At 36.8% G+C, this 23,142-nt stretch overlaps 2 protein-coding genes across 4 annotated transcripts; one reads left to right on the top strand and one right to left on the bottom strand.

The window, feature by feature from the left end:
* The first annotated feature begins 3,642 nt into the window (after nt 1-3,642).
* Nucleotides 3,643-7,346, top strand: LOC148690965 (UPF0481 protein At3g47200-like). 2 transcript variants are annotated; one of them, XM_088685361.1, is made up of 3 exons: nt 3,643-3,823; nt 4,261-4,344; nt 5,858-7,346. In XM_088685361.1, exons 2-3 carry the CDS (start codon nt 4,273-4,275, stop codon nt 7,100-7,102), a joined length of 1,317 nt encoding a protein of 438 aa, XP_088541487.1. In that variant the 5' UTR covers nt 3,643-3,823; nt 4,261-4,272; the 3' UTR covers nt 7,103-7,346. The 2 variants fall into 2 exon arrangements, with proteins under 2 accessions (XP_088541487.1, XP_088541486.1); XM_088685360.1 differs by having other exon boundaries at nt 3,689-3,823; nt 4,261-4,350.
* An 11,571-nt stretch (nt 7,347-18,917) lies between these two features.
* Nucleotides 18,918-22,263, bottom strand: LOC148690964 (uncharacterized). Of its 2 annotated transcripts, none has more exons than XM_088685368.1 (4): nt 22,061-22,263; nt 19,491-19,642; nt 19,240-19,296; nt 18,918-19,065 (listed from the first exon to the last, which is right to left on the bottom strand). In XM_088685368.1, exons 1-4 carry the CDS (start codon nt 22,185-22,187, stop codon nt 18,922-18,924), a joined length of 480 nt encoding a protein of 159 aa, XP_088541494.1. In that variant the 5' UTR covers nt 22,188-22,263; the 3' UTR covers nt 18,918-18,921. The 2 variants fall into 2 exon arrangements, with proteins under 2 accessions (XP_088541494.1, XP_088541496.1); XM_088685370.1 differs by having other exon boundaries at nt 19,491-19,639.
* Between the last annotated feature and the right edge of the window lie 879 nt (nt 22,264-23,142).

Below are 23,142 nucleotides of genomic sequence, written 5' to 3'. Positions count from 1 at the left end.
AATCTGGCTAGTACAATATCAAGACTTCCAAATTCACGTTCTGTCAAACTCACTACATTAATTGGAAAATTAGTATCAACCACTTTTGTTAATAGTCAAGGAAAGATAAGGGTAGGTAGCTATAAGAATCACGACATTAATTTAATGTGGACTTTACATGCAAGAAAGTAAGAGTCTTGCGTTAATGTGGCAAAAACAAGTAAAGAATCTTGCTAGGTATCAACCAAGCTATCATTCAAGGAAAGATAAGGGTAGGTATTATGCGATTCACATTAAGGGTAGGTAGCTATATGAATCACGACATTAATTTCATGTAAAGTATCATTCGATTCATTCAATTCATTGACGGTAAAGTATTACATAGTGTTCGTGATTCAAAAAAGGTATTTCGTATGTAAAAATAGCCTATCATGAGCTGTTTTTATAACATAAAAACTCATCGGCAACAATTGTAACTTGTTTATATTGATACATTATGAATGAACGACATTAATGTTGTCTATTATCTAAAAGGATTTGGTTACCTACAATTTTTTTGGGACCTTTTATCGTTTTAAATTTTGTCCCTTTCCCAACTATATCTGGCTTCGCCATTGAACTCATGCATTACTTTTTTGCACCAAATAAGTTTGGGTAATGCTAGGGAGATCAAATTTTTAAACTAAATTTGCAAACCAAATGATGTATCATCAATAGGAAATAAGCACGTTAATTAACACTTAAGTAATAATCCAATTATCAACAACTACATTATTTGGTTTAGAACATTTGGTTAAAAAATTAATTTCCCTCGTTTTACCCCTAGGTTTATTGCCCTGAAAAAATATAAGGGTAGATAGAAGAAATTATTCAATCTGATTAAATGTGCTCCTCAGAAATATATAAAACGAAATCTACTTGTTTAATTTTTGTAAACAAAAATATACTTGTACAAGACTACATTTTCTTTTTTGTTTGTCTTTTCAATTTATGTATTTTTTGGTTTCTTGAATATTTTAGTTTTTTTATGTATGAATGGTAGTTGGAAATTGGAATTTATAAGGAACGGTAGACTGGGTAGTTATGGAAACACGTCTTATTTTAACTTTCATTAGAATTTTGTTCGTCTCTTCTCTTACATGTTTTGACCCGAAGCTTGAAATCAAAGAAGGAACACACTTTCTAGAGTTAGTTACTGGACATACTTGAGTATCTTTCTCTATCTCTTCTAGTGTTTGGCTCAACCTTGGTAGTGAATCACATTATTGAACAATGAATTAAATTTGAATTTCATTTTATGTAAAAGACTTATTTACATATTCCAATTGCACACTAAATGTGGGAACAAATAAAGTCTATAAAGGTTTTGATGTACCGTGCACATTCTTTCTTCCTCTTGAAACATTTCAAACTTTCGTATCTAAACCCCAACTCACAAATCAAATATCCAACAACTTGCTACTAATGCAGTATGCCTCAATTATTGGTCTCATGGCCCCAATTATATATGTCCGTCAAATGAAAGTTCGTCTATCTCCAAGTGAAGGGACCATTATTGCCAAGCGATGTAGCCTAGGCGATGTCACACTGTTATTGATTGTTGTCATCAACCAATGGTTAAGAAGGATTATCTTCACTTATAAGTTAGAGGTCTTAGGTTTGATTCTCGTCAATGGTGAATTTGAACTACATTATTGCAATTGCCTTCTGAGGCTAAGCACACCCTCTCCCCCTTAGTGTAGATAATATTATTTTTTCAGAAAAAAAAAAATTAAATATATATCAAAAAATAAAAATATACTCAAAGGGGATGAAAAAATAAATTTTTGTTTAACAAACAATATTATCTATATTAATAGAATGTTAAAGGGAGCTAAACTTCACAATAAGCTTGCTATCATAAAATTCATCTTCACTCACAAATTAAATATCCAACAACTTGCTACAGGTACAGTACACCTCTTCTGCAATTATTCGCCTCACGGCCCCCAATTCTAACTGTATGTCAAATGAAAGTTCGTCTATCTCCACGTGTAAGGACCATTATTGCCATATGAAGGGATCATTTTGCCATAGTAAAATTCCAAAGCACATTAAAAAGAATAAAACTTTGAGTACTTATTGGGGTGTACCCAATTTATTGACCATTTAGGGCCGGTTTGGTATTACTGTGCTTTGAAAAAAAATTGCTTCTGCTGTGCTATGAGAATAAGTAGTTATGAAATAAAGCAGTAGAGTGTTTGGTAAACTTTTTTGTAAAAGTGCTTTTGAAAAAAAAAAAAGCAGTATTATAGTGTTTGATAAACATTTATGTAAACAAATGTGAAAAAAAAAACAGGTTTTTCAAAGCTGAGTTTTGTAGCTTCTTGTTTGTGGTTTTTTTTTTTACCCAAAACTGTGAAAAAAAGCTGAAACTGAATGTTTACCAAACACAAAAACAACTCCTAGCTTTTTTTTATATTAGTTTTTTTCAGAATCACCTCAGTACCAAATCAGTCCTTAATCTAGCCCAATAATTTTAGAACACATGTCATTTAATTCTCTTCCAATATTTTGCCATCTCTCTGTAACCAAACACATTTTATACCTGAGACCAAACACCTCTTTTTCTCCATCTTCCTTCCTTCTCCAGCGACCATCTCCATGCCTTTGCTCCACTTTTGTTGATGCAATGGCAGATCCACCAAAGGTTCTCCGTCTGCCCAACCACCCATGTCTCTTATCCCTTGTCATCAACACCTATGGCCAATCTGTTACAGGTTGACTAATTTTTTTGTCGAAATCACTTGCTGATTGATGTTGCAAAGAATTTGGAGAAGAGGATGGCGTTCAGATCGACGAGTGAGAGTTGGGTAGAGTGGAGGTGTGTCGTTATGGTAAATGGTTGGAAGACTGGGGCTGACGGTTGGAGAAGGGAACGGAGATAGAGTCCACGATTGGAGGAGGGTGGGATGGGATGCAACAGAACGATCCGGCATGGCAAGGAAGAAGATGGAGAAGAAGAGAGGTGTTTGGACACGGATACAAAGGGTGTTTGGTCCGGACCCTTCAAATTTGATCTGACGGTTACCAGCAGGGCCTACTCTAAAAGTTATAATAATTTTAACCGTTGAATCAAATTTCAAAGATCTGAATTATTTTATGAGACTGTTTTTAGATAGAAGGAATCCGGCGAGAATGTCTTTCCGCGTTTTAAAGCAGTACTATCTGATGGCTAAAAAATGGGAGAGAGAAAGAAGTGAGGAGTCCAGCAAAACGCAAACGCATGGAATATATTTGGGAAGAAAAAAAGCGGGAACAGAAAAAAAAGTTAACCATTATATTGATTGTATATTTATTAGTAAGAAAAATAATTATGAGAATTTTAAATATAAAAAAATGATAAAATATTATATTTAATATTTGTTATGTAACGAGTTTTGAGTAGATTGTAGTGTCACTTGGTAAAATTCAGTGGCAAACCAAATCCCACACAAGTTTTTCTCTAGTAAGTGAGATAAATCTGGCTAGCACAATATCGAATATCAAGACTTTTCCAAATCCACATTCTGACTGTCATTACATTAATTGAAAAATTAGTATCAACAACTTATGTTTATAGTTAAGGAAAGACAAGGGCAGTTAGCCATATGAATCACGACATGAATTTAATGTGGCCCATTAAATACGTTATGCAAAAACATATTGAAGAAGAAATGCTTATATATAGCTAGCCTGTCATTGCGCTATTGTTAAAAGAAAATTTAATGTTCAATTACCAGAGGAGCGATATGTATTGAGTTTTCTTTGTCATCTAGAAGAGGCAAATTGACCATACAAAGTTGCTTGTTTTTTGGTATACAAAGTAAGTGCAAATTCAATTTATTTATTTATTTTTATTTTTTGTTGGAAGTACTGTTATTATTAACACTTTAAAAAATTATCACGCACTCATTTTTAAAAGAATAAATTTCACTTCAAACCGAGTTAGATGACTAATTAGTATCAATAACAACTCATTTTTCAATTTATATCTTTTTCCTTCCTTTCATCTGGCATGTTTCTTCTCCATTGCTTTGTTTGCACATATTCATTGTTTTGAAGCTTTTAGTTTCATACTTACCGGTTAAGGACACTTTCTTCTTAATATCTATTAGTTGAATAGTTTGGATGTGTATATACATATGTTTTGATTTTATAAGTGTCAATAAAGTACAACCACGCACTAATATTGCCTTCAATCAACCATTTAGGTGTAATATATCAATGGTGTCAAACTTATGGTGTGATTGTTTGCTGCAGGCTTCGGACCCCATGGAGGAGCCAAGGAATTTGGGAAAAACAGCGATGCCAGCCAAAAGTGAGGCTGAAACTAAAAGTGAAGAGGTTCGTGTAAGTGATTCTCATCTCCTAGACGGTAAATGTAGTTGGGTTTGGGAGCACTTCAAATCGTATGAGGTTAAGACCCTAGTAAGCATCATGAGAAAGAGAAATTTTGTACACTGTGGAAGATATAGATGCTTTGGCTTTTTAAACTGTTTAAAAACCATGTGGAAAGTATTACATCTATATACGATGGTAACTATTTACATGCGTATAGAAATTTATTTGCAACTTTATTTACAATAAACAACAAAATAGGTGTTAAAAGCGGGGTTCATAACATTTTTGCAAATTTAGAGTAGCGTTGAACTTACGATTCCATTATCAATGTAATACTACATCCTAAGCTAATTATAATTATAAAAATACGGAGTTTGGTGTATAGGAGTTGGAAAGCAATTCAATTCCAGTTGCATTAGTGGAAGGGTCTAAACAAAAAAATACAGCTAAAAGGCTAATTGGGATTTGAAATCTACGCTAAAAGGCTAATCTGGCTAGCACAATTTTGAGACTCTTCCAAATCTACATTATGTCAAACTCACTATATAATTGGGATTTGAAATCTATCTGGATTCAAATTGTGGGGATTCTAGGAATCCTCATATTATAGTCATTCATCATACATTATGCAGTCATAAATCATTTTAAATTTTTTTATTTAAAATTAAACAAAAATAGTACCTAACGAAAACGGACTACATGATGTACGATGAACGACTAAAATGTGAGAATGATTGTCATCCTACTAATTGGAGAATTAGTATCAACCACTTACGTTTTTTTTTTCTTTTCGGAAACTGGGATTTTTCATAAACAGGACATCAGTGCAAAGAAAGATAAGGTTAGGTAGCTACATGAATCATGACATTAATTTAATTTAGCCAAGTAAACACCTTCTGCAAAAACATATTGAAGAAAAAATGGTTATATATAGCCTGCCTATCATTGTGCTATTGTTAAAAGAAAATTTATTTTTCATATACCAGAGGTGAGCAAGTAATATTATTAAGTTTTCTTAGTTATCCATGGGAGGCAAATTAACCGTACAAACTTGTTTGTTTTCCATATACAGAGCAGATGCGAACACACTTCATTTTTTTCCATTTTTTATGGGAAGTACTGTTACTGACATTAAAAAAATTATCACGACACTCATTCTCACAAGATTTTGAGTTTGATTCCCTTTCCTACTTGTCCGTGGCTTGTCAGGGTTCATATGAAAACTTTTTTTTATATATTAATTTTATTATTATTAAGAGAAGGAGGAGAATTTGAAACTCTTACAATAATTCAGGAGATGAGGAAGTTTCGAATTCGAGACATATGGGTAGAAACCCAACACCATATCCACTAAGATATTGGACCACATGCAATCAGGTTTATATAAATATTTAGTAGCAACATTCCACAAAACTCCGAAGGCATTTGGCGGGGTTTTTTTTTTTGTTTCTTACAAAAGTTTGCTCGTAGTATCTTAGTTGATTGTGTGCCTAATGAAATATTTGAATCAATGCAGAGAAAGATGTCAGCCGATAAAATGGCACATGACATAGAAAACCAGTTGGATAACTTGTCTGACCTGTCCCGTGAACGGTGTATCTATAGAGTTCCTGAGCGACTACGGCAAGTAAACGAGAAAGCATATACACCTCAAGTAGTCTCTATAGGCCCACTTCACCATGGCAAAGAACCCTTAAAAGCCATGGAAGAGCACAAATTAAGGTACCTGCGACATTTTCTAAGTCGAACCAAGGTAAGCTTGTCTGATTATATACAAAAGATACAGGACCAAGAGGAAAAGTTGCGAGGCTTTTATGCAGAACCCATTGTGTTTGACAAGGATGAATTTATAAGAATTGTTTCAGTGGATGCCGCCTTCGTCATTGATTTATTATTGAGGTTTCATTACTCCAATTATCGAGAGGACGAAGATGATTACGTATTCAGCAAACCTACGATGATATGGGATGTGTTTCGAGATTTGAAGTTGCTTGAAAATCAGCTGCCATTCTTCATTCTTCAAGATCTTTTCACACTTTTTCCTTCTTCACATCAGCTGCCTTCGTTACTTGAAATTTCCTACGAATTTTTCCAAAGCGAAATCGATAGCAAGGGAAAAAAATATAAATTTGACAAGATAAGTTCTTCTGGAGTAGAAGTAAAACATTTTGTTGATCTGATAAGAACTCTATACCTACCATTGGAACCAAAAAAGAAACCTAAAACCACAGCCACACCCGAAACCACAGACACACCCAACATCACAGCCACACCCGAAACCACAGACACACCCAAAACCAGAGACAAACCCAACACCACAGCCACACCCAACGTGACAGAGCTACACCAGGCTGGAGTCAAGTTTAAGGTAGGAAAAGACAGCAGCTTATTTGACATAAAATTCTCGCGTGGGATCCTCGAAATTCCAAAGTTAAGAGTGGACGATATCACAGATCTGAAACTCAGAAACCTCCTTGCTTTTGAACAATGCCATCACAGAGAGGAGGGTTACCTAGCTAATTATGTTTTCCTTATGAAGCGTCTCGTGAAAACCCCAAAGGATGTGCAATTGCTTGTTGAGAAGGGAATTATTGAAAATTGGCTAGGAGATACCCAGAAGATATCTACTTTGCTTCATGACCTTGGCACCGGGGTGATGGTTGACAACTCGTATTATGCCCCTCTTTGTGAAGAGCTGATAGAATACCGCGAAGTCTCTCCTCCGGAGGATCCGCAAATCTCTCCCTCGCCGTATCCTTAGAAGTCTAGCCTAGTCTTTGAGACAGTACAGAGTCTGCATTTCAATCTCAGGTTTCCTTGAAGTGAGTGTAATGGATACTCCAACAAAATAAAGTATTGAAGAGTGTGATGTTATATTTAATAGGGACGCAATGTCTACTTGTAATGGCTTTTGTTGAAGTGTGTGTTGTAAACAAAGGAAAGTGATTTCCGCAGACCTTTTTGTCCTCTGTATTAATTTGTGAACTTGTATATTGCATTGATAATCATATTCGTACACAAGGTAGGACCTTTATACAAAGCTGATTAGCTATTCTAAGTAAACATAACCTATAATCAAGCTAATTACATTTACATCCTACAATCACTCTATCACAAGAGTTGACAATTCCAGAAGTTGTAATCACTCTCAATCAGATCACGTGATTTTCTTTCCTTTAACACTCCCTCTCAAGTTGGGGTGTGAATGTCAATCACACCGAACTTGCCTAGATGTGCATGGAAAATAGGCGCATGTAATGGCTTGGTAAACAAGTCTGCAACCTGCTCCCCTGTCCTAACATAGGAAGTTTTGATTTCTCCTTTTTGAACTCGCTCTCGGACTGTGTGGCAATCGATCTCGATATGTTTTGTACGTTCATGATACACCGGATTTGTGGCTATGTGTAAGGCGGCTTGGTTGTCACAAAATAATCTTGCCAGCTAAGGATGGTTAACACGCAATTCTTCCAATAAATATCTCAACCAACTTATTTCACAAGTGGCTGCAGCCATGGACCGATACTCCGCTTCCACGGATGAACAGGCTACTGTGTTTCTTGCTTTTCCAAGTCACTAGTGACTTTCCAAGAAAAATACAGTAACCGGTTACTGATCGACGTGTAATGGGGCAACTAGCCCAATCTGCGTCACAGTAACCAGTTAAATGTAATTCACTTTGGGAAGAAAACATCAAACCTTGCCCAGGAGCTCCTTTAAGGTATCGAAGAAGTCGATACGCTGCATCAAGATGGTGTCGTTGTGGATCTTGCATAAAATGACTCAATGTGTTGACAGTGTATGCTATTTCCGGTCTTGTGATGGTCAAATAAATCAATTTTCCAATTAAGCGCCTATACCTCACAGGTTCATAAAGTGAAGTGTTTCTTGTGCGTGTAAGCACCAAATCGGCCTCCATTGGAACTTTCATAGGTTTAGCACCAAGTAACCCAGCCTCCTTCAATATGTCCAGTGTATATTTCCTTTGGCATATTGTGACTTCAGCTTTCGAACGTGCGACCTCAACTCCAAGGAAATATTTCAAAAGTCCAAGATCTTTAATTCGAAATCGATTGCTAAGAAAAGCCTTTAGGTTCTTGATTTCTGTCTCGTTGTTGCCTGTAATCACCATATCATCAACATATAACAATACAATAGTGAGCGAAGTACCCTTGACTTGAGTGAACAGAGAGTAATCTGCCTTAGATTGGCAGAAACTAATGTCACAGATTGCAGAAGAAAATTCTCGAAACCAACTTCTGGACGCCTGTTTAAGACCGTATAAGGATTTGTGGAGTTGACACACAACATTCTCCCCCTGTCGACGACAACCCGAAGGGGGAAACATGTATACCTCTTCTTGAAGTTCGCCATGAAGAAAGGCGTTTTGGACGTCCATTTGATGTAAGGGCCAATTGCGGACAGCAGCCACAGTCAATAAGCAACGCACGGTAATGAGTTTAGCCACTGGCGCGAAGGTCTCCTTGTAGTCGATACCTTCATGTTGGGTGAAGCCTTAGGTCACGAGACGCGGTTTGTAGCGTTCAAGAGTTCCGTCGGAGTGGTACTTGAGCTTGAAAACCTATTTGCAGCCAATGGGTCATTGTCCGGGCGGTAGAGGAACAAAACTCCACATTTTGTTGTCTTCGAGAGTTATGATTTTGGCTTGCATTGCGGCAATCCAGTGGGGATTTTGACAAGCCTGTTCATAGGTAGTAGGCTCCACCAAGTGTGAAATATGAGAAACAAAGCATTGATACCCAGGAGACAAGCAGGAATAGGAAACATACCGATGTAGTGGATATCTCGCGCTGGACATGGATTGTGAGAGGGGATCTGTGGGTGTGAGCAAGGTTGAATGATGAGCCACATAATCCTTGAAGTGAGCAGGGGGTTTGGTGGGACGAGTAGAGTGACGAGGGGGTGCAGATGAGGAAGGTTCAGGTGGTGTGTGACTGTCGGTGGTGGCATGTGGAATGGGAAGGCTCAAGTTGGGTACGGAAGGCTCGAGTGTGGTGAAGATAATGGGTGGTGGAAGTGGTGATGAAGTCTCAAGGTCGGTCGGGGAAATAGGAACCTGATTTGGTGGTGAATCAAGCATCGTGGGAATTGAGTCAAAAACGGAGGTGAGGTGGGTATTGGTATTTGTGTTGTGTGTTGGGTGGAGAATGGGAGTAATAGGCATGTCATTTTGGTCAATGGTGGGTGAGGTTGTGTAAGGAAATATATGTTCATGAAAGATGACATCTTGTGAGGTGAAGATTTTGTGTGTGACAAGATCATATACCTTATAACCTTTTCGGCCAAGTGGATAACCAAGGAAAATACAATGACGAGCACGGACGTCAAACTTAGTGATGGGTGTGAGGTTGGTGGCATAACTAAGGCATCCAAAAACCCGTAAGTGGGTATAAGTAGGTGGTGTGTTATGCAAAAGTTCGTACGAAGAATTATAGGAGAGCAAGGGTGTAGGTAGACGATTTATGAGATAACAAGCAGTTTGGATACTTTCTCCCCAAAATTTTAAAGGTAAGTTGGCTTGAAATCTAGGAGCATGACCAACATTTAAAAGGTGCCTATGTTTACGTTCAACCACTCCATTTTGTTGTGGTGTGTAAGGACAAGTATGTTGGAAGGAGGTGCCACATGAGTCTAGGTAAGGACGCATGGAAAGAAATTCACTCCCATTATCCACACGAAGGGCTTTAATGTTACGTTGAAATTGGGTTTTGACCCAAGAGAAAAAAGACTTCAATAATGTTTGGGTGTCGGATTTGAAATTCATAAGATGTACCCCAGTAAAACGAGTGAAATCATCCACAATAGTGAGAAAATATCGTGCCCCAAAGTGTGTTTGGTGTCTTTGAGGGCCCCAAATGTCACAATGAATTAAATCAAATGGTGCGGAAGTTTTAATTTCACTATTATGAAAGGGTAAACGAGTTTGATTTGCTAAGGGGCAAACTTCACAAATGTGTTTGAAATCAAACATTATTTTAGTATTATTCTTGGCCTTTGAAAGTAAAGATGCGGATGATGGGTGCCTAAGGCGCCGATGCCATAGGTTGGTGGTATGATGAATGTGGTTGGCGAGGTGAGGATTTTGTTTTGGTGTAAGGTAGTAGAGCCCATCAAAATGCTTGCCCAGGCCAATCACCCTCTTTGTATCCATGTCCTACACAACACAAAAATCAGGATAGAACGTCACTATACGTCGCAAAGCTTTTGTCAATTTACTAACAGACAACAAATTGACGTGGAACTTTGGTACATAAAGAACTTGATAGGAGCATATTTATGCTACTTAGCTATGTTGTTTCCTTGCATTTAGTTAGTTAATTAATATTTATTTTATTCTTTTAAGCTATTTTTGTATGTTTTTAGGTCCTAATGGAAAAAGGAGCAAGAAAGTGCATTTTGGAGCCATTTGGAGCAGTTTTGGGCATGGATTGGGTAGCTTAAGTATGGAGCAAAGTGGATGGACGAAATTGAAGTCAAGAGAGGCTAGGAAAGGCTACAAATCTGGAGAAAGAAGTCCAAATGCAAAGAAGATAAGGAAAGAGCAAGAAATAAGGAACCTTATCCAACCTTATCTTATCCTATCCTAACCAACCTTATCCTTTCCTAATTCTAACATTATCCTATCTTATCCTATCCAAATCAGGTTGTGCCTTAAATCTAGCTATTTAGAAGGATTAATTATACATTTAAACACTTAAACTCACATTCTAGAAGCCTAATCCCTTGTGTGCTGCATATAGGTCATTCCTTGGAGGTTTAAGAGTTGTAATTCATATCCTACACTTATATCATATGTCCTTATCCCTTTAGGTCTAGAAATCTGCCCTTTATCCCTTCTAGAAGTCTAAATTCTGCCACAAATACCTAATTTCTAGAAGCCCTTAATTTCTGGCGAAAATTCCCTATCCCTTTCCCTTTTGGTTTCTGCAAAGACTTAACCATTTTTCTATTGGATTGTGCAATCCTTTTCCTTTAGAAATTGTGCATAAATTAGCCTATAAATACAACCCTATGCCGCACCATTCAAACCATCCATTCACTCATTCATTCATTCATACTTTCAGCCATCAAACACCAAAATTCACCCTACACCAGCCTAGTGCCGCAAGGAAGGAAGGAAGGAGAAGAAGACTTGTGTAATCTGCCATCCAAGGGAGTGCCGTGCATGCCATTGGAGTGTGGATTGTTTCTAGGTGTATTCTATCCTTAGTTTTAGTTCAATGTTTATATTAATTTGGTTTTCAATTATGATGAACATGAGGAACTAATGTCTTTTTAGTTGGAGGTGAATTCAAAGCCATGATTACATGTGTTATATGAATTGATTACGTCCGGTTATTGTTTGTTAAGGCATGAATGTGATTTGCTTATCTAAGTTATTAAAACTTATTTATGTATACGGGTTGGGGGTCGAATATAAGGGGGTTTCACGTAATAGTTATTCACTTATATTCACAAGTAGTGGAGGTTGCTAGTCACAATCGTGAGTAAATCCTTGGTATGAGTCTCATGCGTTTCATGGTGATGAATGCCTTGTCAATGCTTATCATTTTCTTGGAACTTAATGACTTTTGATATGTATCTTTATTATGCGTTTCATATAGAGAACTTGAGAAAGATAATTTGGTTGCGATGCGTATTCCATCTAATTCAATGAGATAAGGAAAATCTGATGGTTAGTTGTGCGATGCAACTAACTTAGGGGCCTTGTCATTCATAGTTTAAAGGAATAATAACTGGAAATTGGTTTATATGCATCTATCATGTGTGGAGAAGGACCCTCTAACTAGCCTTTCACCCATTTAATTCACTTAAATTCGTTTTTACAAAGTGTTTTATCCAAAGTTTCTGTTTTAAGTCTTAAATTCGTCAAAAAAAAAAAAAAAAAAAACAATCCCTTTTCATTTAGTCTTGTTATTTGAGTCAAAATCTGTTTTCTTTTAGTCTTTTGAGTCAAGTTAAGGTTTATTTTCGTACAAAACACTTGTTAGGTCTAGAATTGAGTCTTTTTTATCGTTGGTTGCTGTTTTAAGTGTTTTAAGTTAGTTTTGAGTCTATAGAGTCTAGTTTAGTGTTTTTGAGTCTTATTTGTATTGATTAGCATCCCTAGTTAATCCCCGGTCTAGAATGATCCCTACTTATATATCTACTACAATTGTCATAAATAGGGTTTAATTTGTGTGTCAAGTTAATTTTCACATCAAATTTTGGCGCCGTTGCCGGGTATTAGCAAACTTTCTAATCCCTTTTGTTTGTGTCGTGTCAAAGTGTCTTTTGTGTGTTTTTGTGTCTTTTTATTTATATTTGCCGTGCCCTTTAAAGTGGTTGCTAATTTGGTTTGTTTGCTTTGTTTTAGGTACTAGTTTATGACTTGTAGTTCTTAACCTATTCGTGCAAACATATTGGATTTTGACGACGATTTTGAACGAAGTTTGAGAGGAAAGAGAAGCAACTAGAACCTAATCCACCAAGTTCAAGTTCAGAGTCCGAATCTGAATTTGAAGAAGAAGAAAGCATGGCGGCTGACAATCGAATAATCAAAGAACTTTCGGTCTCGGGGTTGGACAATGCCCTGCCTATTTGCATTCAATACCCTAGGGCAGCCCCAGACAAGACCGATGAGTTTGAATTAAAGTCAAGCTTGTTGCATCACATTCCCAAATACCATGGCATGTCCATGGAAGATCCAAACAAGCATTTGAAGGAGTTTGAAGTTGTATGCTCAAGCATGACACCCATGAATGTCGATGGGAACATTTTCAAGATGAAAGCCTTTCCATTCTGTCTTTTGGAAAAGGCTAAAGATTGGCTATACGAATTGGCATCCGGAACCGTTACTTCTTGGGAAAATATGAAACAAGAGTTCTTGGAGAAATTCTTTCCAAGTTCAAGAGTAATTCTTTTGAGGAAGAAGATTAGTGGAATTCAACAAAACCGAGAATCCTTTCCAGCATATTATGAGCGTTTCAAAGCCCTTGTTGTATCTTGCCCACAACACCAAATGAAGGAAGAGCTTCTAATTCAATACTTTTACAAATGACTCATTCAAATTGAGAGACAAATGCTAGATCCTTCAGCGGGAGGTGCTTTGGTTGACAGAACACCGGTGGCTGCCAAGGTTTTAATTGCAAATCGAGCCTTGAATGCACAACAACATGAAGGTGTTGGACAAAGAGACCCCTCACGGCAACAACAAGTGAACGAGGTAAGTGCAATTTCTGAAATTCAATCTCAATTAGCTAATTTCACTATGCTTGTGTCTCAGGTTGTTGAAGGATCCAAAATGCAAGGTGCGGCCATATGTGGAGTGTGCTATATGCAAGGGCATCTCAATGATCAATGTCCTCAATTGATAGAGAATGGAGGATGGGAGAGTGCCCATGCCGTGGGGTACCAAAGTCAAAATCAACCAAGGAATGATCCATACTCAAATACATACAATCCGGGGTGGAGAGATCACCCAAATTTCAAGTGGAGGGAGCCTCAGCAACCTCCACAACGAGGAGGTTTTAGACAACAACCCCCAGGGTTCTACACCAAGCCATACGGCCCCAATACAAACCAAGCACAACCTGCCCAAAACAATCAAGGTACGTCTTTGGACAATGATACACTTATTAAGTTACTAACCAATTTGTCTCAGGGGCAAGAAAATCAAAACAAAGCGATGCAAAACCAAGACAAAAGGGTGGACAACTTGGAGAAGCAAATTGGGCAAATTGCGGAGTTTGTAGGACAATTCCGAGACCAAGGCAAGCTCCCTAGCTCAACCATTGTCAATCCAAAGGGAAGCTTTGAAACCGCCAAGGCTATTATGTTGAGAAGTGGTAACGAGGTTGGAACCACCCCAAAACCGTCCAAAACAAGCCAAGAGGAGGAAAAGCTGCTGCAAGAAGAAGAACAGGGAGCAAAGGCCACGGCAAGGGAAGCCAAAACCTTGCTGCAACCCTCTAGTGCACCAAAACCATCCCAGACCACCAAGGTAAGTACAAATTCGAATTTTTCTAGTTCTATTCCACTAAATGTGCCCTTTCCTAGGAGGTTTATGCAATCTAAGACAGAGGAGGATGAAAAAGACATTCTGGAGACATTTAGGAAGGTGCACGTCAATATCTCGCTCCTTGATGCAATAAATCAAATTCCGAAGTACGCTAAGTTTCTGAAAAAGATTTGTACAACAAGGAAACAGATTCGGGAGAAAGAGGTGGTACATGTAAGTGAGAATGTCTCTGCAATGTTGCAAAGAAAGTTGCCACCTAAATGCAAAGATCTAGGTAGTTTCACTATCCCTTGTGTAATTGGTAATACAAGGTTCGAACATGCTATGCTAGATTTAGGTGCATCAATTAATGTCATGACATACTCTGTTTATGCATCTATGAATCTAGGATAGCTTAAAAATGATGGTGTTATTATTCAATTAGCCGATCGATCTAATGCATACCCGATAGGAGTTTTGGTGCAGGTAGACCACTTGATTTTTCCTGCAGATTTCTATGTGCTTGACATGAAGGATTCAACCCACTCTCTACCATCGCCACTCTTACTTGGACGACCTTTTATGAAAACAGCCCACACCAAGATTGACGTGGCCAAGGGAGCTTTAACTATGGAATTTGGTGGTGATATGATGAACTTTAAAGTTTCTGAATCCATTGAGAATCCTAATGATGTTCGTTCTTGTTTTTCCATTGGTATAATTAAAAATATAGGGCAGGAACGTTCAACATCAATCAAGAAAGATGCATCTAGAACCACCATCGAGGAAGGAATTGGAGTGGAGCACAAGGAGCACGCCACTACCCTAAAAACACCCAATATTGCCGTGCCTAGTGATAAAATTGGCGAGATGGTGGCTGCCCTAGGGGCATTGCCACAACATCCTAGTAAGTCTCCAACCCCAATTCCAATTCCCATTTCAACTAATAGGTTGTTACCTTCTTTGGTGCAGGTTCCAAATCGATTTCAAGGTGGTGGGAGCATTTACATGGACTTTAGGAACCAAAACACCACAATCAGGGAGGATCACTATCCCCTCCCATTCATTGAGCCATACTATGAGAACTTTGAAGAGCATGTCGTGGATGGTGCAACCTTCCATGTCGTGGGCTCCAATGAAGCTTAAGAGGAAGGATCGTCCGGCTGGAAGACGTTAAAGCAAGCGCTTCTTGGGAGGCAACCCATGCATGCAAATAAAGAAGACCTAGGAATCTCCAACACTCCCCAACCAGATTTGCGTTCCTAAACCCTACTCTTTATTGTTTTTACTTTGCCATGATTGTCATGTTTGTTAGTTATGTTATTTGTTTGTTTGTTTGTGAGTCTATGCTTAAAACATTGAGGACAATGTTTGGTTTAAGTGTTGGGGGGGGGGGGCGGTAAATAAAGTGTTTTTCAAGAAAATTTGTGGGATTTTATCACCTATCACTTCTAAAGTTGTTATTCACTGTTTTTAAGTGTTTTTAGTGTGTTTTGAAGTGTTTTTATGTGTCTTAAACAGAAAATCCGAAAATTTGAAAAAAAAAAAATCGAAAAAGAGTGTTTTAAAAACCCAAAAAGAGTTGTTTTTAGAGTCGTTTTTGTTTTATGTTTGTTTGTGTCTTAGGATACCTTCCAACACAATGATGAGGATTTGGTTTTTAATTGCATGACTATTAAAGAAAGTTACAAACATGGATGGAAGTTTGATATGCTCTTTGGTTTATGCTTAGTTGTAGTTGACATTTACGAATTCACATTTAATCACAAAAGGGAAAAAAATCAGTTTTTGTAACATGCTTGAAGGAAGGAACTCAAACTAACGCTACAACCTTGAGAGACTTGAGCCTAAACATTCTTTGGAGAGTTATTAATCTTGATTTCTTGTTTTCTAAGTCGTTGCATGATCTCATTATTCTTTGCTTGGTTGCTACTTAAAATACGTTTTATCACTATAGTTCCAAATACTAGAACTCATGCCCATTTCATTCAAAGCATAAAATTGAGTGCATAACATATAACAAGATGAAGTTGTTTAGTTAAACCAGAGCCAAAAAGCGTTACCCTTTGCATATGTATTGTATGTTAACCCCTTTGAGCCTTTGTTAGCCTATTGTCTTTGTTAGCCCACATTATCCTTACCTAGCCTAGAATAGGACTATCCATACCCTTGTTCTTAAGGTATAGTAAAGCATGACTTGAAGGGAATTCCTTTTGTTCTACAATTTGCAGAAAAACAAGTGTGGGGGAAGGATTTTCATGGGAATCTAGGAGAACGTATGATTTGTGTGCCAAAGGAAGACTAGGGCATGAAAGAAGAAAAAAAAAAAGGTGAAAAAGAAAGGAAAAAAGGAAAGAAAAGGAGTTGAAAATAAGTGAGAATGAACTCACAAGTGTTGGTTGTTGAAGAAAGGGTCCAAAAGTTTGAATATGGCCCTAAGTTTTGTGTGAATCTGCCCTTGGTGTTCAAAGTTGATTTTTGCATTCAAAAGTGAATTCTAAGTGTTTATTTCATTACTTTGCTTACTATTGCTTTAAGAACTTTTGTTTATCCTTACCTTTCTTTGTTAACCAATACCTTAGCCCCGTTACAACCCTTTGACTTCGATCTTGATTGTTATGTGTGTCAATATGTGGAGTTTAAAATTGGTTTGAGCATATGGTATCCCTGGTTCTCGCGTCTAAGCAGTGGCATTCCATTCATGAGATCATATACATGTTAATAATTCCAGAAAGTGCCTTCTTTGTTATGACATATGTGAGTGTTAGTCTATATGTTTACATCAATCTTCTCACATATATTTAGTGTAGGGAGTGTAGTCAGAAAATCTGTGTGAAAATAGAGTGTATCCAGTAAGGAATTGAGGGATTCTCTAAGGCATGTTACTACATTCAAAATTATGTTTTAATTGATGAAATGGGAGGTTGGATGCGTGAAAGCTTTAGAGTTTCATAGCTTCAAGGATTTGGGGAATTCTCTTCCAATTTGGGAGTAGAGAAATGTATATGTGAATTGGTGCTTGAAATGGCCTTGTATTTATAGAAATTTTCAAGGCCTAATTTTGAATATAATATTCAGATGAAATAAATCATTTCTGCCAGGTGTTGACACGTGTCATATTTGATGACTTTTCTGATTTATTTTTTCAAATTTTCGTTGAGTCACACGACACGTGTAAAATTTATGTGATACATGAACATTGAAATTTTAATGCATTGGTTAACATTTATATCATCGAAATTTCGATGTCTACAAATGCCCCCATTTCAAGGCACGTTGTATACATGTGCTTGTCACATGTAGAAGATACATTTTGAAGTCCCTTAATGTAAACGCTGATCCAAGAGCCGTCGAGGCTTGTTCTTGAATTGGGCTGAAAATTTCTTCAAGGGCCGTCAGGGCTTGATCTTAAATTCGGTAGGAAGATTTTCTAGTTTCCTCCGATTGTTAATTTTTCACAGGCTTAATCTTGAACTGGGCTGGAGGGTTTTCTGGTTTCCTCCAAAGGTCTGAACTTACTCTTTTTATTTGGAGCTAAATTTGATTCAAGGGTGGTGGACACTTGATCTTGAATCGGACTTGTGATTTCTTCAAGGACCGTCGAGGCTTGATCTTGAATTTAAATAGGACCACGAGCGGTTTCACCTGGCAAGTGAGATTCAACTTTGTTGGGGATGAATCAGCACGTGCAGCTGTTGCGTTTGTTGATTATCCACAAGCTTGATGTTTCATTGTCACTTGTCTTATCTGTTCTCCAGGCAGATGTGGTATCTTCTTTGGAAATGCATTAGCAGTTGAAGATGAGTACTCGAGAACGATGCTAGGTAAGCAATCAGGGAAGGGGTTCCAGGCAGTCAGTTCCTGACTAGAAGCTTGATTCCAAGTGCCGACTGATTGCTCTCCTTCTCATTGTACTGTAGATAAGAACAAGGACAAAGAAAAGGATAGAGAGAAAGCACGATATGAGATATTATTGCTTTTGAAGAAGCAGTGGTGATTTGACAGCGTTGCAAGGCGGGGCTTCGCTCTTCGGCGACATTGAGCTTGGATTTGACTTAGACTTGTCCGTCTGGATTATACAGTTCTGCAAGGAAGGGTGTCGTGCTATAGTGACCTATTCCAGCTCATCATTGATCATTCGACTTCAATCTTTTGCATAACAGAAATGGTGCGCAACCTTTGCATTTGAATGGTCATTTATAACATCTCTTCTTAGCAACTCATCCATGTTTGGCAGCTTCAGTGTAAAGGGCTAACATCATATCAATTGTCCTGAAGTATTCATAGAGGAAATTCGAGACCTAACAACAGTTGATGATGAGTACTTGAGAGGAACGCAAGGTAAACAACCAGGCAAAGTTTCCAGGCAATCAGTTCCAGATCGAAAGTTTGATTTCAGGTTCCGACTGATTACTTTCTTTCTCCTTGTTTTGCAGGCAAGAGCAAGGGCAAAGGAAATGACAGGGAAAAAACATGATATGAGATACCTTTGCTTTCGACCCTGATGATATGAGATTCGTTTGCTTTTGAAGAAGTAGCGGATGAATCAGCACATGAAGAAGTAGACAGATATTGGGAGACAGTTAAAATGACAAAATAAAGAAATAAATAAAACTCACATTCTCTATTTTAGAAAGCAAATCATCGATATTCTTCTCGGCTTCATTCACCCGGTCTTTCAAGTCCTCTTTCTCATTACGTTGCGATTCCTTTTCAAGTTCGTTAACCTGCATAAAATGAACCTTAATTCCATGACAAGATTAAACAAAACCTTCAAATTCTATGTTCTTAAGAAACTAACTTGGCTGATTTTTCTGAATTTACAACTACCTCATAAAAAATATAGACAAACATTGGGAGACAATTAAAATGTGAGAGAGAGAATTCATGCAACTTAATACCTCATTTAACTCTTTTTCTTTTAGAGTATCTTCAAACTTTGCCTTCCACATTTCCACCTGAAGACAATTTAGAAACATAGACTGGGCATAAGCACCAACCCCCATCTAGAAAAATGCGATTCCACAGAGACTTAAAAATTACCAGTGCAAAACAATGTTTTGTTCTTATAATCAAAATCACAAAGGACTTTCACTATGAGCACATTCAGCTACAAAATAACTTCTCTTTCAAATGAGAAAAAATAACTCACTTTTTTCTCTATTTTCGAAAGCAAATCATCGATCTTCTTCTCAATTTCACTCTGCGACGAAGAAATGCTATCCCACTTCTCTTGACTTACTTTCCCTTCTATATACTTATTCTTCTCTTGTTCATCAGTCTTCTCATGAAAGTGGTTAACTTCTACATTGAAGAAACACAAACCGTCAGCCAGGAAAACCCAAACAGCACTCAAAAACACTTTAAAATGCTCGAAATCGACATTCGACTAATATCCATGTTGTTTCTACTCCCAAAGTAATTAAACAATTCAGCATCTTTATTGGTCTGATTAAAATTATGAAAAAAAGAAAAATAAAAGCTGTACAAGTAAGCATCAGACCTCAGCTAATTGGCAGTATTACTTAGATTCCAAAACATAAACACAAAATTATAAAATTACGATTAATTGTTGCTTTGAATAAATAAAGGAAAAGTATTTTATTATTAGCAAACACAGGAAAAATATTTTATTCTAATTTAAAACAAAAATATATCATGCAATTTTAAAAAGCCCAATTGGCATATGTGTAGGCGTGTTTGAAAGAGATATTTAATATCAACCTTTATATAAGTAAAAATTTGTTGGGTTGTTTGATTTTGAATTATTTTTTGATGGAAATTTTGAATTTATTTCTATTGCAAAAACATTATCATATATAAACAAACTATAGGGTCATAATTATTATAAAAAAAAAATTTATATTAACCCAACTTTCCTCTAATGTAAAGGCAAATAGATGATATAAATTCCTACATGAAAGGATAACATATAACCCAAAAAAAAAAAAAAAATAATAATAATAATTATAAAAGTATCACCACCAATTTCTGAAAAAGCGTAATTCAAGTGTTTTTTGTTGCAAAAGCCGAGGTAGAAGATAGCTAGGATTTTTGTTGCAAGACCTTCATTAAACTTGTTGATTCGTGCATATAGTTTTTTTTACTGTTTGGCACATACTAACGAAAGGGTAGTGCCAATGATTAATAAAGATAACCAAGTTTCTAAGAAAGATATAGCGACATTTGCATTTAATTTGAAAAAGATAAACTTTTTAGGTCACCCTTTAGCCAAATTAGAGGATGAATGTTACATGGAATTAGAAAGGAATTCTCTGTTGATGGCATGCTTGAACAAGCAATAAAATATTATCAAAAATCGCACCATTAGTTTTCAAAATAACATAAATTGAAGTATTTTTTTTCTTGCAAAAAGTAAAGGTGGAAGATAAGATGCTGGTGATTACATCTTTTTGGCCATTTGACATATACTGACATCTTTTTGACCATTTGACATATACTGACATCTTTTTGACCATTTGACATATACTGACAAAAAACAATGCCGGTGATTAATAAAGCGAACTAAGTTTTCCAGAAACATGTTAGCGGCTTTTGAATTAGATTTGGAAAGATAAATTCTTTTAGGTCATTCCTTGACAACGTTAGAGGACGACTATCTCTTTTTTGATTAATTGTAAAACATTCTTCTGTCTCGGGTAGTTTTGTTTGATAAGTTGTACCCACCTGCTATCTTTGTATCAGTTAACATTCCCTTTTTATTTTATTTTTATAATTTATAAACTTTTATATTTTATAAATTTTGCTAGACTACAAATACTTTTAAAAATTAGTCATTTTTTGTGTAATGCACATGGCACCATATTATTGGACATGTGTGCCACGTCAATATATTTGAACTAATTTTTAAAACATGAACCGAATTGATGTGCTGTAATTAATTTCAGGCTGCATTTGATCGATTTTGAGATTAAAGAAATAAAATAACGAGTCATGTGAATTTTATAGATCATTTATAATAATTAAAAAAAAAACCCCCAACTTATATTTTATGATATGGATATATAGTGTGTCAGCTGTATTCCGAGTTGACTAGGACCAATTGAAAATTCAACACCAACCCAGGCGGCTAATGTCCTATTACTGCGCGCGAGTTCCGGTTACTTGGATTTCGACCATGCTAACCTCACCCGCACACTGCACTCCCCAATCACCTCGCGACGCGTAACCTCATTTTATTTCCCCGCGGGTTCTTTTTTCCAATTGGACGAGCTCGCAATCCAAACAGTCACCGACCGTAGCGGCGTGTAATGTCTATACCTAATGATTTAAGACAAAGATAAAGATCCTAGAACAAGGAAATACCGTTTTCAATTGTGTTAAAAACCAGATCATATTTAACAATCAAAATATATTATAAAGGAGACAGACAAAAAAGATCAGAGACCACTCAATAAATTTAATTGAGATTACGCATCTTTATTGCTCTGATTAAAATTATAGAAACTGAAAAGTCAAAGCTTTACAAGTAAGCATCAGAGCTCAGCTAATTGCAGTAATACTTAGAATCCAAAACAGAAGCACAAAATTATAAATGGAAAGAATTACAAACACTTCCCAATTAAAAAACCAAAGGATCTCTAGCTTTAGTGCATCTGTTTGGATGGCGAGAAAACTGAAGGAAAAATTCGACAAACACTTGAAAAATCACAAATTTCACCCAATAAACCCTAGGATTCGCAGAAGATGATAGAAACGTACCTGTGTTCGAAGGGGACAAGCCGGGCATTTTGCCTGACCCCAATTGCTCTGGTGGACTCTCTGCCCGAATCTGGCAGAAAATTAGGGCAAGAAAAATCGAGGGAATGGCGAGCTTGGAGGGCGCCATGGGAGCACGCAATCACAGCCAACGAAACTCTCACAGCGACAGTTGTTCGAGTATTTTTTTTTTTTTTTTTTTTTTTGAGTTCGAGTTCGATTTCTTCGGACTACAAATATTAAATATCGTTTTGGTACCAATCTTTTATTACCTTAACGAAAATGGATGTATAACTGTCAACTAATAAAGCATTTATGATACCAACAATTGTTTTTATTTAGGAAAATTAAAAATATTAGGCTTTTTATATTAGCATCTCACAAAATGTTGAATGCATTCCACATTAAAATTTAATATTAAATGATTTATTTACCCTACTATACAATGATAATTTTGACCTTATTAGGTTTTAAAAAATATATATATTCTAAATACACCTCAAATCACTTTTAACGTATTATTTATCATCTTCAATTATCAAAATCCCTCCGACCCTCCATTGTTGAATAAAACCCTAACCAATGAAACTACAAACATGTTGATTGAGAAAAATTATTTTTGACGAATGAAATACGAAATCGATGTTTCGGAAGCTTCTCATGAGGTAAGACTTCATATTCTTTATTGTTTTAGTGATGTTGACGACATCTAATCTTGCTTTTGCTGTGTTATTCAAGCTTCTATGTTCGCATTCATCTTTTAGGGATCACAGGGATTACATGAAGAATTAAACCCCTAAAATTACCATCAAATATTTAAAACAGACGATATGGGTTTTAATGGTGGAATTGAAAACAACCCACATATGCATTAAATGTCACATCCCGGCCCAGGGCGGATCACTTCCTGGGCCGGGATGTGACAAATTTGGTATCAGAGCCTAATCCTGGCCGCGTGTGTGCCGACGAGGACGTCGGGCCCCTAAGGGGGGTGGATTATGACATCCCATATCGCCCAGGGGAGTGATCCTTATATGTATATTCTCATCCCTACCTAGCACGAGGCCTTTTGGGAGCTCACTGGC

This window comes from Pyrus communis, chromosome 15 (genome assembly GCF_041283825.1).
Source record: "Pyrus communis isolate YQ-2024b chromosome 15, ASM4128382v1, whole genome shotgun sequence".
NCBI lineage: Eukaryota > Viridiplantae > Streptophyta > Magnoliopsida > Rosales > Rosaceae > Pyrus > Pyrus communis.
Note: the sequence above shows the minus strand (reverse complement) of the source record. Positions and strands in the feature narration are given on the sequence as shown.

Bases quoted from the DNA above. Each gene is read 5' to 3' on its own strand.
- LOC148690965 (XM_088685360.1), top strand. From the start codon at position 4,273: ATGGAGGAGCCAAGGAATTTGGGAAAAACAGCGATGCCAGCCAAAAGT. The intron at 4,351-5,857 runs GTAAGTGATTCT...GAATCAATGCAG, and splicing joins CTAAAAGTGAAGAGGTTCGT to AGAAAGATGTCAGCCGATAA.
- LOC148690964 (XM_088685368.1), bottom strand. From the start codon at position 22,187: ATGGCGCCCTCCAAGCTCGCCATTCCCTCGATTTTTCTTGCCCTAATT. The intron at 19,643-22,060 runs GTACGTTTCTAT...TCTTCAATGTAG, and splicing joins CTTGTCCCCTTCGAACACAG to AAGTTAACCACTTTCATGAG. The intron at 19,297-19,490 runs GTGAGTTATTTT...AATTGTCTTCAG, and splicing joins TTTCGAAAATAGAGAAAAAA to GTGGAAATGTGGAAGGCAAA.